A 15461-nucleotide genomic window follows, 5' to 3' on the forward strand; every position below is an offset into this window, starting at 1 on the left:
AAAGAATACAAAGGTGTCATTCTCACTGCATTCATCTTATCAAGGATTCATGTTATCAACATGACTTATCACTGACCATGTGAATTTTGATCACCTGACCAAAATAGTGTCTCCTAGGTTACTATAAAGTTCCTTTTTTCTCTTTCTATAGTCTCCTTTCTCGAAGTTACTAAGCACAGCCCAGATTCAAGAGGTGGGGAGGTAAGCTCCACTTACCTGAAAGAATAGTAGCTACGTAAATTATTTGGAATTTTTCTGTATAGGAGAGATGACATTTCTTCACCATTTATTTAATCCTTTATATTAATATGGACTCGTAGGTATTTTATACTCTAGGTAATAATCCTATTCTACGTTATTCTGCTCACATTTTTTCAGCTTTACTCATTGGGAGCTTTTAGCTTGTTCCTGTATCCCTTTGAGAATCAGCCATTTCTCCAAGGGGTCCTGGTTCCTTTTATTGGAGAATGATATTAGAAACCAAGGTTTGGTTTCTAATGAAAGATTAGGCATTGGGTGTGCCCAGTGCTACTGGGGTGTCGACTTCCAGACCCTCTCAGCAGATGGGGCTTTATGTCTGTGTACCAGCCATATACACATACATACCTATTTTCTGTATCCGACTGGAAAGCATGGTACTCTAAAAATTGTGGTAAAATATACATAACAAACTTTACCATTTTAATCATTTTTAAGTGTACATTTTTGTGGCATTAAGTACATTCATACTGTGCAAACACCACCACTACCATCCATCACCAGAACTTTTTCATCTTCCCCCAACTGAAACTCTCTATCCATTTCCCCCTTCCCCAGGTCCTTGGTAACCACCATTTTACTTCATCTCTGCCATTCTACTATCTATGAATTTGACTGCTCTAGGCACTTCAAACAAGTGGAAACCTACTTGTCCTTTTGTGACTGGCTTATCTCACTTATGTCCTTAAGGTTCATCCATGTTGTAGTATGTGTCAGAATTTCCTTTTTAAGGCTGAATACTACTCTCTTATATGTATCTGTCATATTTTGTTTATCCATTCATCAGTCAATGGACACTTGGGTTGCTTCACTTTTTGGCTATTGTGAATAATGCTGCTATGAATGTGGGTGTATGAATAATTGGTTCGAGTCCCTGTTTTCATTTCTGGGTATATACCCAGAAGTGGAACTGCTGTATTAATGGAACTTTTAATTTCTTTATGAACCAACCACGATACTGTTTTCCACAGTGGCTGTAACACTTTACATTGCCACCAACAGTGCACAGGAGTTCCAGTTTCTCCACAAGTTTTTAATTTTGATGAAGCCCAACCTATATTTTCTTATGTTGCCTGTGCTTTTGGTGTCTTATCCAAGAAATTGCTACCAAATCCAATGTCATGAGTCTTTCTCTTCTCTCTGTTTTCTTCTGAGTTTTATAGTTCTAGCCCTTATGTTCAGATCTTTGATCCATTTCGAGTTAATTTTGTGTATGTTGTAAAGGTCCCTTTTAATATTTTTGGCATGTGGATATCCAGTTTTTCCAACATCAGTTTTGAAAATACTTTCCTTTCCTCATTGAAGTCTTGGCACCCTTGTCAAAAATAATTTGACCATATATGTGGGGGTTTATGTCTATGCTCTCTATTCAATTGGTCAGTATGTCTGTCTTTATGCCAGTACCATACTCTTTTGATCACTGTAGCTTTGTAGTAAGTTTTGAAATCAGGAAGTGTGAGAGACATTCAATTTTGTTCTTTTTCAAGATTGTTTTGGCTATTTAGGCATCCCTTGAGGTTCTACAGGAATGCTTCTATTTCTGCCAAAAATATTGGGATTTTTGATAGAGATTACATTGAATCTGTAGATGGTTTTGGGTAGTATTGGCAATGTTTTGTAGTTTTTGGTGTACAAGTTTTTTACCTCTGTGGTTAAGTTTATTCCTAAGTATGTTATTCTTGGTGATGCTAAATGGTGGAAAGCACAATTTTCAAGGAAGAAAGGCCTAACATTAAGTCGAGGTATTCATGACTTGGTCCCCTTGCTTTTGTGGGCAGCTGCACTAATAACAGATCTTTGGAGCTTTGTTTTATTAAAAAAAACAAAAACGAAATGCTATATAGCTTATGTGCATTTCAAAATCAAATCTCAAGTGGTTAATTACTTATTCCTCCTTACATTCCATGTGGCCTCTTTTCAATTTAATTCAAAATTAATTATAAAATAACTTGCTAATTCAGGATAATTCCCCACATTATCTGTAGCACTTGGAACAGTGCTGGCACATATATGTGGTAAAAAATAAGGAGAATGAAGAATCACAAGAAATAAATACTATTTAAAGGGGAAAAAATGACAACAAACGAGGCTAGAATTATTAGATTTTATTTTTCCCTAGTACTCTGAAAACTCAGCTTCACCAAGTAACAGGTCAGACCTCTGGAATAACAACTCTTTTTCTGGGCTGTAACCCTTTTCAGGAGACAGAATTTATCAAATATCATAGTTCCAGTATGTTTCCACCCCATAATTCTAAGCCACTTACAGAATCATATCTTCTTAAGTCTTAACTGGAATCAAACAATCTAGACACATGTAACATAATCAAAAGAGCATAAACCATTTCTTTTCCTTCCCCTGCTGAATGCACTTCCCTCTTTTTCCCCAAAGGGTTTGTTACTAAGAGATGTTGAAGTATCTTACTTTCCAAGAAACCTGCCTACCAGTTCTGAATCTGAGCCTGGAATAAGGGATCTCTTATTCACAAAAGAATTTAATAAATATTCTAAGCTAATTATTCTCAGCCAAGACAAATTAAATTTGTTTTACTTTACACCTGACATAGCTTTGCTTCAATACTTCCTACTTGCAAAAGTCAAACCCTATCTTTAAAACCCCTTATAATTTCCATGACTGAGAGGAAAGAGGGAGTGGGGAAGGCTGGCTTGTTGTGTAGTAGGGGATTCTGAAAAGGGCAGATTCTTAGTTTTGAAGTCACTAAGTGGAAAAACAGCAAATGTTCTTCCTCCTTATTCTGATAATGAAAACACATGTAGGCCAGAACTAGAAAATTCTGGTCCTAAAACTATAATATATTATAATAGTTTTAAGTACATTCAAAATTTATATTACTCTTTAATTTATTTTCCCTGAGTTTGGGTTCACAGTTTGGTAGAGATACTTTAAAGAAGAGGTAGTTAGTGGGGGTAAAGAAGAAATAATGTTTGTGTCTAGCAGCATCTGGGAAAATATGTAACATCTGTCATTTCAATCTCGGTTAACAATTCTCTTTTCCTCTTGAATCTGAGAATGTAACAGAGGGATGATCGTTTTCCTTTTTATTCTTATCCGCCAAGGACCCTCTCTCCTATAACATCCACCCCAGTAGTATTATCACTATTCATAAAAATGAACAGCCCTTCCAAATGCTCCAAAGTGGGGTTGTTTAGATTTAGCAGAGAGAGGCTCAACTGAGTAACTTTTATTCATACAGTCATTAGAGAAAATGAGCAAAATTCCAGTACTGCCAACCACTGCCTTTTCTCCCTGGACCTGGTTTATTTAAATCATTCCTGTCAATTCTTGAGTTGATTCTAAAGTCTGGGCTCTAGGGGATCCTGACATCTAACACAGGTAGGGACGTTTTGGTCCAGGTCTCAGCCTCCAGTCTTACAATGGGCTGCTGGAATATTGTTTCATCAGATGCTCATGACAGGGATTGCAAACTCGCTCAGGCTTGATACTTGAAGGAAGAGGCAGTTCGTTTGTTGAGCAGGCATTACAGAAGGTTCCTCTGCAGTTCTTACACACATTCTACAAGGAGAGGGGGAGATTAAGTGGGTAACAGAAGAGCAGGGCATAAGGATGCATGGGATATAAGAGGCCAAATATGATAGATGCTCAATGTCTAATAAAATACTGGCTGAATGTGTGCTGTGTGCCACACAGTATCTAACTAAACAATCTGTCTACAAAGCAGCATACAGTCTAGTTCTTAGATTTAAATGAAGAGAAGCATTTCCACAGAATGCAAATGAACAGATACTACAATAATTAATCTTTATAATATATACTTTCATTTATATTCACCTTTAGGTGGGCTAATTCTAAAATTAGTTTGCAATTACCCAAGCATACTTCAAATAAGGCAGGCAGTGACCTAGCCATGGGTAGGGTTGGGTAACTGACATAAGATTAAAAACTTTGCTGAGCATGAACTGAAAGTATAATTTCTAATACACTGATGTGCTCAGTGCTTTCCTGTGATGCTCTACAAGCACATCCTTTGGGGTTATCAGTGCAGCAGGAGCACAGCTTCCTGCATCCTTTTTATTGGGAAGTTAGTCTCTTTATTAACCATTTTGAGTCTTTAGTGGCCAAACTGTGGGACAGCATGTGGGTCATTATGGCAGTGCCACTGGTAAAGCTGTGATAGGTTGGTGCACACATAGCTCCAAGGGTCCCTATTTAAAGGCTGTGAAGAATGATTTCCCCCATAAATAATGCTACTTTTCCCCAAACAATTCATCTTCTTGAGGGTGCAGCAGAGCTGGGGGGGTCATTTTTATTTGAAAGCCTGGGAGGAATCTTCCTCTGACATATTGCAGTTAGTTTGCATGGCTTAGAAAAGAAAAGCCAGAATTAGATTAGCAGCTTCTTCTGTTTGGGAACACATTTCTCTAATTACAACTTCCAATTCCATAAAGGCAGTTCATCTTTATCTGCTTCTGCTAATTTAAGACTAGGTCATGCTACAATTTTGCTTGTTAAAATTTAGCAGGATCGCAAATGGTGGCGCGCAGGTTGTAACTCAGAATTTGGGCACGTTTCCTTCTCTTCTAAGCACTTGTTTCTGACATTCATTTGTCCATAACATTTCTTGAGCATCTACTATGAACTGGGTACCATATTAGGTGCTGGGGGATCCTACTGTGAACAAGGCACAGCTATGGCTGTCAAAGACACTCTTTTCCTGCATGCTTCCTTCACCCTGCTGACTCTAGGATAACAAGCTGGGTAGGGGTTTAGGCAGAGACCCTTGAGGATCCAAGGGGAGAACAAGTGATTTGGTGGAGAAAGAGCTCATTTCCCTCTCAGAGGCTGTTTCCCCAAATAATTCAAAGAACCAAAGAACCCAACCCCCCACCCCGCCCCAACCTATCTTCTCTGTACTAAGCAGGATGGAGTACTGGAAGGCGTATAGACTTTGGAGCCAGAGTCAGGTTGCATCTGGGCTTTCAGTAACTGGGATAATGCACTTGACACCTCTGAGCCCAAGGTTCTTTATATAATGATGGCACAAGAGACACAAGCTTAACAAGAACAAGGACTTGGGACTCGGTCTACATTTTGTTCATTACTCTTTCTCCGGCACATGGAATAGTACATTCCGCATAGTAGGCACTCAATAAATATTTACTTACAAATTTATGTTTGTTTTAAATTACTTATATAGTTAATTTGTATTTAATATTTTAATGGGGACTTACTAACATGACTTAATAGGACTGAAAAAAAATAGGTACACACTAAATGCTTCCTCCTTTTGCTTTTCTCCCCACTGTCTGCACTCTATACAGCGAAGTCCCTATCGTGAGAAGCGGCTGGTGGTGCAGTGGGTGTCCCTGTGAAGAACCTGTTCATTTCTCGCCACTGTTACCTTTGTTAGACTGCAGTCTTCCTGGCACAGCTGACACATCTCTGGCTTTTCGGAGGGCAGCGGCTGATCCTAAACCACACAGTGAGCCGGTTAGTTTCCCTTAGCCCCGGAAAGAACAGTATTTTCAGAATATGCATTTTTTAGTTACAAAATTAACATAATCACACTACAGGCTATCTGGAAACTAGAACAAATTACATACAGTCTCACCACCTTATATACAACTCTGATAATCCTATCATTATCCTTGGTGCTCTTTTAATTTTTATAATAAAGTAACGTGATTTTATCTATATAAAGAAAATTCACGTATATAAATGTAAAAAGCTAAAAAAGGAAGCCCCATCCCTCTTGTCTTATTCTATCACCAAGAATGGAGGGAGTAGGCATCATTATATCCTAATAGATAGATGACAGCAGTGACTCAGACATAGTAGCATTTATCAGTTTTCTCATGGAGTTGTCATCTACCACTATATTTGTAAATGTTTGGTTATTTCTAAGTGATCAATAAGTATTTTTTCTCTTCATTTTATATAAGGGAAGACTAAGGGAAAGGGAGGTACAGTGAGCTCTCAGGTCCCGTGGTATGTCAAAGAGAATCTCAGATAGGAAGTTAAGAGCTGCTGTTTACTTTGTAAATTGCTCCAAACTGTGCTACTTCCTGTGAGCGTTTCAGCCAAATGCATGTTTGTTCAGGATATTATTAAAAGGATGGGAAGCAGAGGCCTGTATGCATTCATCTACCTCCCCTGCTGCCTTGTGTACAGCTAGGCATGGTCCAGCCAACTATTTAATTTATACAAGGTGTTTTAGGACAGGAGACTCAGTTACCTGTTCATTCACAGGGTGAGACGGCAGCCTACAATGGGAAAGTAAAAACAGTAACTAATAGCAACATATTTCCTTTTTAATCATTTCAGAAGCACACAAAAAGCAATACCGTGGTTCTTTTATGTTGCTGAGACCAAAGTAATTATTAATGTTGACCTCCAAAGAGAGGAAATTTTGGTTGTTAAATCTATTTCTAGAATATGATCCTACATTATGCTAGTAGCTTCCTGTTTAAAAATAGATTGGAGTTACATTTTGTTTCCTTTTTACTACCAAGAAAATAGTGGTTATGTTTCCCAACCTGTAAAATGTCAATGGCCAAGGCCATACTTTTAATAGCTTTTTTCCTATCCTATATTATGGAAACCTACCCATTATCATATGTCACGTATTAGTCCCTTCTCCCACATACCCATTCAGATTGAAATATTGCTTCATGATACCAGCTGAGCTAACCCCGATCTTCCCAACTTGGAACAGAACTTATACAAGAGGAGAAGCAAAGCCTCCTCAGCAAAGCCTCAGCTCTGGGAAAACAGATCTACAATGGTTCCAATTCTCTTTGGTTGAGTGGCAGTGTGACCATCAGTGTTACCAGGTTTTCAGCTGTTCCTTGGACCACAATCCCAGGAAACCTCGGTATGTTTTAGGATTGCAGTTCTGGCCAGGATAGGCCCTGGCAGCAGCTATTATATAGTGCAGAGACAAAGGGCTTAAAAACAGGAGACATGATAAGGAGAGGCAACTTGGGCCTCTCTGTGGGCCTCAATTTTCTCACCTGTAAAGTAGGAATGGATGATTAAACTTTTGTAAGGAGATAATGAATGTGACACACTTTTTAAGCTGCAGAGCACAATACAAATATAAGGTAGTACACTTGTCCCTCCCTATCATCAGGTTCCGCATCTGTGGTTGGTTAAGTCCCCAGATGAGCAACCCACAGATACAGAGAGCCCATTATATTCGTGGTACTAGGCCACTTTATGTAAGGGGCTTGAGCATCCATGGATTTTGGTATCTGAAGGGGCTCCTGGCACCCTGGATACCGAGGGACAACTGTATTGTCTTATATTCCCAGGGCCTTTATAAAATCAGAACCTGGCATGTAAGACCCTCTTGAATGTAAATGACTTGATTTTAGTCTGGAACGTGGCTGACTCTGAAAGGCCCTTTTGAGCCCTGGTTAATTTTGTGGTCTAATTCCTTCCCATGGCCCATGCTGATCTATAATGTTAGATGGACTGTAATTTAATAAGGCTGGTCCTAGATCAGACCATGTTCTTTGGGAGTAAACTTAAAGGTACTGGAATCATTCTGGCCTTGGAGGTGAGGAAGAGCAGTTTAGGCTAAGTACCTGCAAAATCAGCCTACTGTTGGACTGTGTGATTTATCTTCCCCAGCAGCTAGTTTTGCTCCAGATGACACCCTATCTCATTCTTAAGGCATTAAAGGCTGGACAGGTACAGCTGCCAAAAATGTATACTGTATAGGTCTCTCAAAATCCCTCTATGGTATCATTCCTTGATAATAATCTATTTTTGTTGTTGTCATTAATAATAGACTTTAAATTTTAGAGCAGTGTTATGTTCACAGCAAAGCTGAGCAGAAAGGACACAGATTTCTCATATATTCTGTTGGACCTCCCACCCTCCAGCCATTATCAACGTTCCACACCCGAGTGGTACCTGATGTTACAGTCATTGAACCTAAACTGACACATCATAAGTCATAGTTTACCTTAGGGTTCACTCTTGGTGTTGTACATTCTGTGGGTTTGGACAAATGTATAATGACATGTATCTATCATTATAGTGTCATACAGAGTATTCTCACTGCCCTACAAAATCCGATTCATCCATCCACATCCTCTAAGCCCTGGCAATCACTATCTCCATGGTTTTGCCTTTTCCAGAATGTCACATAGTTGGACCTTCTTCATTTTTTAATACAGCGGCAGTATGTAATGTTTTGTTGTTAAAATAATTGTTAAAAGTCAACTTCCTTGGAACGATCCCATGTTCTTCGTTGCGGGGAAATGAGATGAAGAGTTAAGAAAACGGAATAAAGCAAAACTGTTTTTCTCCTTAAGACAAAAAAAGTAAGGGAAATTAGAGTATTTATTTGAAACATAGCTGCCTTTCACTTAGTACTTAGGTGGAAACAAGTCATGCCCAAGTACATTTAAGAACCTAGGAAATGCTATGGTTTGTGCTTCATTTACTTGTCCTACTGATCCAGTAAAGATTACATTAGACATAATCCTTTAAGTGATAGTTTGGGGATTAACCAGGGAAGAATCAGAGGACAGCTTGATCACTTTTCTTTCTTTCTTTCTTCTGGAATGGACTAAATGAGTTTGGTTTAATATCTGGCTTGTTATTTATTCACTCCCCCTTCAAAATGTCTTTCTGAAATATTAATATTACAAGTCAGTGTCTGGTCTGTGTCATTGCCAGTGTATATCAAAAGCTCCCTTTTTCCCACCACCCCAAAATAGCTTTATATCTTAGTTAATACTTCATTAATAAACACCTGCGGCTTTCTTCCAGGGGCTTTTTTAGTTTAACATTTTCCTCTTGAATTTTGTGCTCCTCATCCTGCCAAAAGAAAACAGCCCAATTTATTAATTATTCAGACCGCTAAACAATGATGATGCTGCAGACATTTTCTTCTATATTGTCTTAGCTTGGGTATAAAGCTAAGCAGCTTTTTTTTTTTTTTTTTTTTTTTTTTTGCGGTACGCGAGCCTCTCACTGTTGTGGCCTCTCCCGTTGCAGAGCACAGGCTCCGGACGCGCAGGCTCAGTGGCCATGGCTCACGGGCCCAGCCGCTCCGCGGCATGTGGGATCTTCCCGGACCGGGTCACGAACCCGTGTCCCCTGCATCGGCAGGCGGACTCTCAACCACTGCGCCACCAGGGAAGCCCTTTTTTTTTTTTTTAATTAGGGAAGGAGTTTAACTTTCGAGATATTTTCCATCATTCTTTGTTCCAAATAGTTTCTTAACAAATGATTCTGATAGGGTTTGCAACAAATGATTTTCAGAGTAGATATTTTCTTTAATGCTTGAGACTCAAATGAAATTCAGAATGTATCCTATTTACTTACAAAGTGGCTTCAAGGTATCAGTTACTTCTTAGGAAAAAAAAAAACAAAAACATACACACACACAAACCGCCAGCTGAGCTCTGGACAGCTAGTGAAACCGAGCATGGCCATGTCCAGCAGACTGTGTAATCCTCTAGACGCTCGGTCAAGTAGTTGCCTCAGTATCATGACAACTTCTATAGCCTATACAACTCGAGGAGTTTTGTACTCTGAAGGACCAATGGAAAATTCCAAACTGCATTTCTACCAATGCTGCTAAGCCCTGCCTGGGCAGTTTTGGGGGGACAGATTCTTCCTGTGGCACAAACACTGCTGTTTGCCTCGAACTCCTTGCCCATCAGCCTCTAAAAGGAGCATGTACGTTCTCAGACCACTCCTGGAAAGGCTCGCACTGCAAGGCGATTCAAGATTGAGAAATCTAAGGCCTCACTGGAAAAACAGGATAAGACAGGCCAAGATTTTAAGTAAATCTCTGTAAGCCCTTATACGTAGATTTTATGTTCACTAAACTAAGATAATAAAGACAGCCTGCTACAGAGAGAATGGTTCTTTGCACATGTTACATTAGAGGTGTAATAAATTTCCGTTCACCACTTTTCTACTCTCCAGCAAATTAGCAGCTCACTCTCTAGAAATTTTAAAAAGCTTATAAATTTGTCCTGCTTTGTTATATATAATATTTACAAAGAAGGTATTTTTTTCCCTGTATTTGACAGAAAAAGTATTTCACGCTTTCCTGATTTTATTATTTGAAGAGAGTGGCTCGGTTTCCTGGGTCCCAGAGATGATCGTAATCCAATGTTAGATCTCTCACCACTACAGGTTGCTGGAGGTCTCTTTCCTAACACTGTTCTGTAGAAGCTTCTACTCCTGCTCTTTAAACTCTATATTACCTTCCTTTCCCCGTGCCTAATTCCCTTTTTTTCTAATTTTCCCAAGAGAAGTACCTTGAGTATACTAAAATTGAAATCTTCATGACTTGAAAAAGGTGTACAGAAGCGAATCCATATTTAAGACAATTCTGTTAAAGGGCAATTCAGGGTTGGGGAGGGATGACTATACCATATTATTAAAAATATTAGATACTAAAATCATCTTACTTAACTGAAAGGAATAAGATGGTCACTGGGAATTATGGTCATTAATCCCCTTTTCCAAATGAATTCAAGTTACAGTGTCCCAGGGGCAGACTCAGAATCAAGCCTCCATGTGTTTACTCCAGCTCTCGCCTGCCACCTACGTACTCAAGGCCATAGCAATTAAGCATGTGTTCCATAAGAGAAAACTGTCTGGCCCATCAAGGTAGCCTCTAAAAATTAAGTAAATAAACATGGGAATAACAAATATTACCGTTTTGGGTTCTGGCTTCTGGGAACCCTTTCCTGGGATGCTCCTGTTGTTTTGTAACCTTCTTTCTCTTTCCTGTTTTAGTTCTAACTCAAGCTGGTTCCTGGGATAGGTGGGAGAGAAAAACGATGAAAATTTGGATTTCTGTACTCCTATCTTCTAAAGAATGCCAAACCCTTTTCTTAGAGTTCAGTAATTAAATTTTAATACTTGATTAATAAAAAGGATACCAGATATATATGGACAACCAGGTTTTAAAGTACTAAAATACAATACAATCAAACCAGTAACACTGAAATACATTCAACATGTTTAATCTTCCTTGGATGATTAAGAATGCACTTTCGGATCTCCCAGTGCCTGAGGGTCACGGCTCCGAATAGCAACATTTAATACTAACTCTTAATGAAAAGTTGTGGTCAACTGAAGATTTACTATAATTGAAAGACAGTATTTCTAAATTTTCAGCAAGATACAGTATGAAAGCACTAACTCTGTAGTCCCATTACATATGAATTAGCTGCTCTCTCTTCACAGTTATGTAGTTAATCCCCAGTTACACCCTCAACCACTAGTATCCTTAGTAACTGTGTGCTTTTATATCCAACAGCAAAGTTCTATTTGTTTGAAGTCAGTGCCTTAGGTACAGAGTTGAGTCTCACTTGAGAGACAGTATGGAAGAATGGTTAAGGGCTTGGAGTCAGAGAAATTGGCTTTTAAATTAGTGTTGCTACCTATTAGCTTAAGTGTGTAAATTTGGACAATTTAACCTCACTGAGCCTCAATTTCCTCTGAAGGTGGGGGTAATAAGATCACCTACAAATAGGGTCGATGGGAAGATGTTAGGTGAGAATGCATATGAAGTGCTTAGTAAAGTATTTGGCACACAGTAAGAATTCAGGAAATCCTGTTATTATTAGTGTTGTGTTGGCTATTAATTCTCTTACTCCATCCTATTTACCTGGGATCTTGGGTTCTAATTTCCTAATTCTTTGATGGCAAAAGATGCTGACGAGATTTTGGGAATGCTTATGTATGTGAAGCTTTCTGAATTCTAGTTCTGGAGAAAGGACATGGCAGGACAAAACAGACATGGCTTGATCAGGAGACCGCCCCTCTCTTGCTGTCTGGCCTTAGTACTTCCCATGACCACCCTGGCCGCTAAAGCCACCCGTTCTTCACCGCTGCCTGGTGAGTTCCTCCACTTCCAGCTGCAGACTGTTGATCTTGTCTCCGAAGTCCTGCTTGAAGAGCCGGTTGTCCAATTCAGCAGACTGGCGGCCTCGCTCAGCCTGGCGCAATCTGGATGTGAGCCATATGAACTTGTGATAAAAAACACAAGCCGTGGTGGGGAGGAAGACCAAGTTCAAAACACAAAATAAAACAACCCAAGGGCATGAAGAGACAGAGAGAGGAAAATAAACTTTGTAGGACGTGGGAAGAAATTATGGGGGGAGAAAAGATGGAGAAGAAACAAATTCTTTAAAAAAAGCAAGATGAAGGTGAACCAGGCAGAGGAATAGTTGATTTTCCATTTTTTTTTATTCTAGTACTACAGTTTACAGCCATTAGATGATAAACAATAAAACATCACTTTTTAGAAAATCCATATCCAAAGCCAACCTCAAGTACATAGTAATTAAAGTTAAATCCACTTTTTTGTTTTTATTTCCTAATAGGTTTGGTACTTTATATTTCTGTTTTATACACACTGGAACTTGCAAATGGGCAACTACCTTCTTGTATGTGGAACTAGAACATTTTCCTGGTCCCTTCCCTAAACCACAAATTATATTAAATCACTGGACACTATACATCAACCTTTACCCAGGCTTCGGGTTTTTAACATAATGAAAAGCCTTTGGCTATCTCTTTCCTTTTCCATTTCTACCAACTGGTGTGTGACTAAGTGGACAAACAATTCAGCACTGGGCCTGCATAAGATTCCTGACCATATTCTCTGGAATATTGTGAATGTTTTCTTCCAAATATCCTATAACTTTGCACCTATAAAGAAGCATGTTCTAAGGTGAAATATCTGGGGCTCTCTGTAATAGAATTTGGGAGCATGCTACTATGCTACTATGTATAGTCTTTAAAATGTTTTATTTTGGTGTTTGAGCACTCCTTCCAAATGCTCATAGAAAAGGCACCTCATCACCACAAAAGGTTGATGAAGGTAAGAAGAGGTGCAAAATTATAAGAGATAAACTAAGTTCAAAAGTACAGGCTCTTCCATGAAGTTGGTCATATTTTTTTGACTTGACCTTGGTTCAAGTCTGCAAGGACCTATAAAAACACACATGAAATCTATCTTACTCTCTTAATTCTGTTTTTTTCCAAGAAGACAGTAAAGAATTTCAAGAGCTGGGAGCAAAGGGGTTATCTTTGTCCCCACTTAAGCAGCTGAAATGCTGCAAATCTACTAGAATGAGAAAAAACAGAAAAACAAAAATTTTCCCAAGACTTTTTGAAGGAATAAAGGCTTATGTAACTAACACCTGTTCCCCCAAATCAAAGTCATTTTTAAAAAAAATCAAAGTATTTATAGGATTATTACAATGTAATGCCTAGGAATGGTCAGATCTGTGGTCACTTAGAAAAAGAAGCCCTGCTGATTATTGTTTATGAATACCTACTGGGAACCTTTATTTTTAGACTAAATAATAATAATGAATATGTTTATCATTTGTCTATTTCCTACTCTGAAATGGTTTTCTAATAGACTGTTATTCTCCTAGAAACTTAAGCAAATTCCCATCTGAACAAAAAGTAACAGAAACTCTTAAGTAAACGTTGCCAGCAAGGAACAAGAGGCAGGAAACCATCACTCATGTCTGTGCCTTGTTGTCTTTACTCCGAAAGGAAAAGCAGGATAGATGTGAAAAACGTGTAGCGTATTTTTTTTTTTTAATAGAAGAGATGTGCTTTTATTAAAATTGTTCTCTCTGAGCTACCTAAATAGGAAGTGGAATGGCAGGAAAATGGCAGAGGTAGAAGATGACAAATATTAGGAGGGTTTTCCCAAGCTTCCACATTATTATGTTATCATAAGTTACCTAATCACTAACTTTATCTCTATGACTTTAAAGAAATGTAAGGATGCCGTTCCCCGCCCTCACCCCACTGCCCCCCACCAAAGTCACTAAGGCAAAATAGTTGCAAGCAATCTTGGTTACTGAGAGTAGAACTGTAGTGGAATACTAAGTACTTATCCTTGGCTTGGGGATTAAACCTAGATGACAAAAGTGAAAAGGGGTCATGGCCTAAGAGACACAGAACTACTTTAGAAGAGTCCAAGACCATGTGGCAGTCACCTCTAGTTCATTACATCGCAATGGCAGAACAGGCTCAATGACACAGACATCGCACCTAGAAACTGGTATTGTTGGGGACTGGACTGTAAAGGTATCAGTCATATATGTACAGAGCTTCAATTCCCTAGGATGTTTTTTAATGGTGTGTTTATTTATTGGTCAACTCAAGTAATTTCTCAAAGTTTATTTGGTATTTAATTGAGAACTTATACTCAATTTTCTAACTCTGGGGAGAAAATAAAGAAGAAGAAAACACAGCCTATATATATCAAACGTTTTTTTTTTAAAAGTCCAGCAAATTCAATGTTTGGTGACATTTTATATAGAATCAGAGCATAAATGCAATAACTTTCAGATTTCTTCCTTTTACAATTAAGCTGTGGTATCCAACTTGCGAGGTGACCAGCTGTAAAATGCCTAATGATGTTTTGGGATCAGTTTATTTGCTGCACTATTTAAGGTCTTTGCCTGTTTCACCAAATCCTTCTCACTATATTAATACAATACAAATAAAAATGGGAATGAAAGGGGAATGAGAAAATGAATAAATAGGAAAGACAAAAATAGCAAGAGAACAAGTCAGCTTAATAATACTTGAAGAGGTAAGTCATTATTTTAGTTCTGTCTGCTTTAAACGCCAAGCCAAAAATCCACTGAAAAATAATCTGATACATTTCAAAAACACAATTTATGAACACTAAAATTGATTTCTTAAATCATAAACATATAACTGCTATGAGCAAGCACTTAGATAACTTCCGAGATAGACTGATACTTTTTCATTTCAAATCAGCCAAACCAGAGTTTTCAAGCTTATTTATTAATTTGCAATTAACTTTTGATTCAGCAGTAATATGCAGTGCTGTTCAGGACCCACCCTGGTCAAGAGCCATCTGAATAAAAGAAGCCATCCATTCACCCTTTCATCCATGCACTTACTAAATGAATGCCTTGGACACTCAAGGCACTGTGACAGATCCAACAAGGGAACTTAAAGGATTAGTTAACTAATGTCAAGGAACTCAGACTCTCATCAGAAGATACGTATATAAAGGTTTATAAGGTAGGACAAAGTCAGAAGTGCTATAAGCAGTATAGATAGGTATGGATATAAGGCTATGGGAATTCCAACTAGTACAAATTCGCAGTTTACTTTTAGCTGGGAAGGAGTGTTAGAGGAAGCTTTGGGTAGGTGGCATTGAAGCCTGAACATAAAAA

At 38.5% G+C, this 15461-nt stretch overlaps 1 protein-coding gene across 10 annotated transcripts in view; it reads right to left on the minus strand.

The window, feature by feature from the left end:
* Nucleotides 1-2343: 2343 nt before the first annotated feature.
* The window catches only part of RUFY3 (RUN and FYVE domain containing 3), an 85207-nt gene continuing 72089 nt past the window's right edge, over nt 2344-15461 (minus strand). For 3 of the 10 annotated variants that reach the window (XM_060148057.1, XM_060148056.1, XM_060148059.1), the window contains 6 exons: nt 12109-12228; nt 10930-11029; nt 9005-9069; nt 6473-6500; nt 5639-5707; nt 2344-3792 (listed from right to left, as the gene is read on the minus strand). In XM_060148057.1, coding sequence (XP_060004040.1) covers nt 3649-3792; nt 5639-5707; nt 6473-6500; nt 9005-9069; nt 10930-11029; nt 12109-12228 — 526 coding nt within the window. In that variant the 3' untranslated portion in view covers nt 2344-3648. Of the gene's footprint in view, nt 3793-5638; nt 5708-6472; nt 6501-9004; nt 9070-10929; nt 11030-11224; nt 12249-13223; nt 14734-15461 lie in introns of those variants that run through there. The other 7 variants (XM_060148063.1, XM_060148064.1, XM_060148060.1 and 4 more) reach the window with 6 other exon arrangements.

The sequence above is a fragment of the Lagenorhynchus albirostris genome, chromosome 4 (genome assembly GCF_949774975.1).
Source record: "Lagenorhynchus albirostris chromosome 4, mLagAlb1.1, whole genome shotgun sequence".
NCBI classification, from domain to species: Eukaryota; Metazoa; Chordata; class Mammalia; order Artiodactyla; family Delphinidae; genus Lagenorhynchus; species Lagenorhynchus albirostris.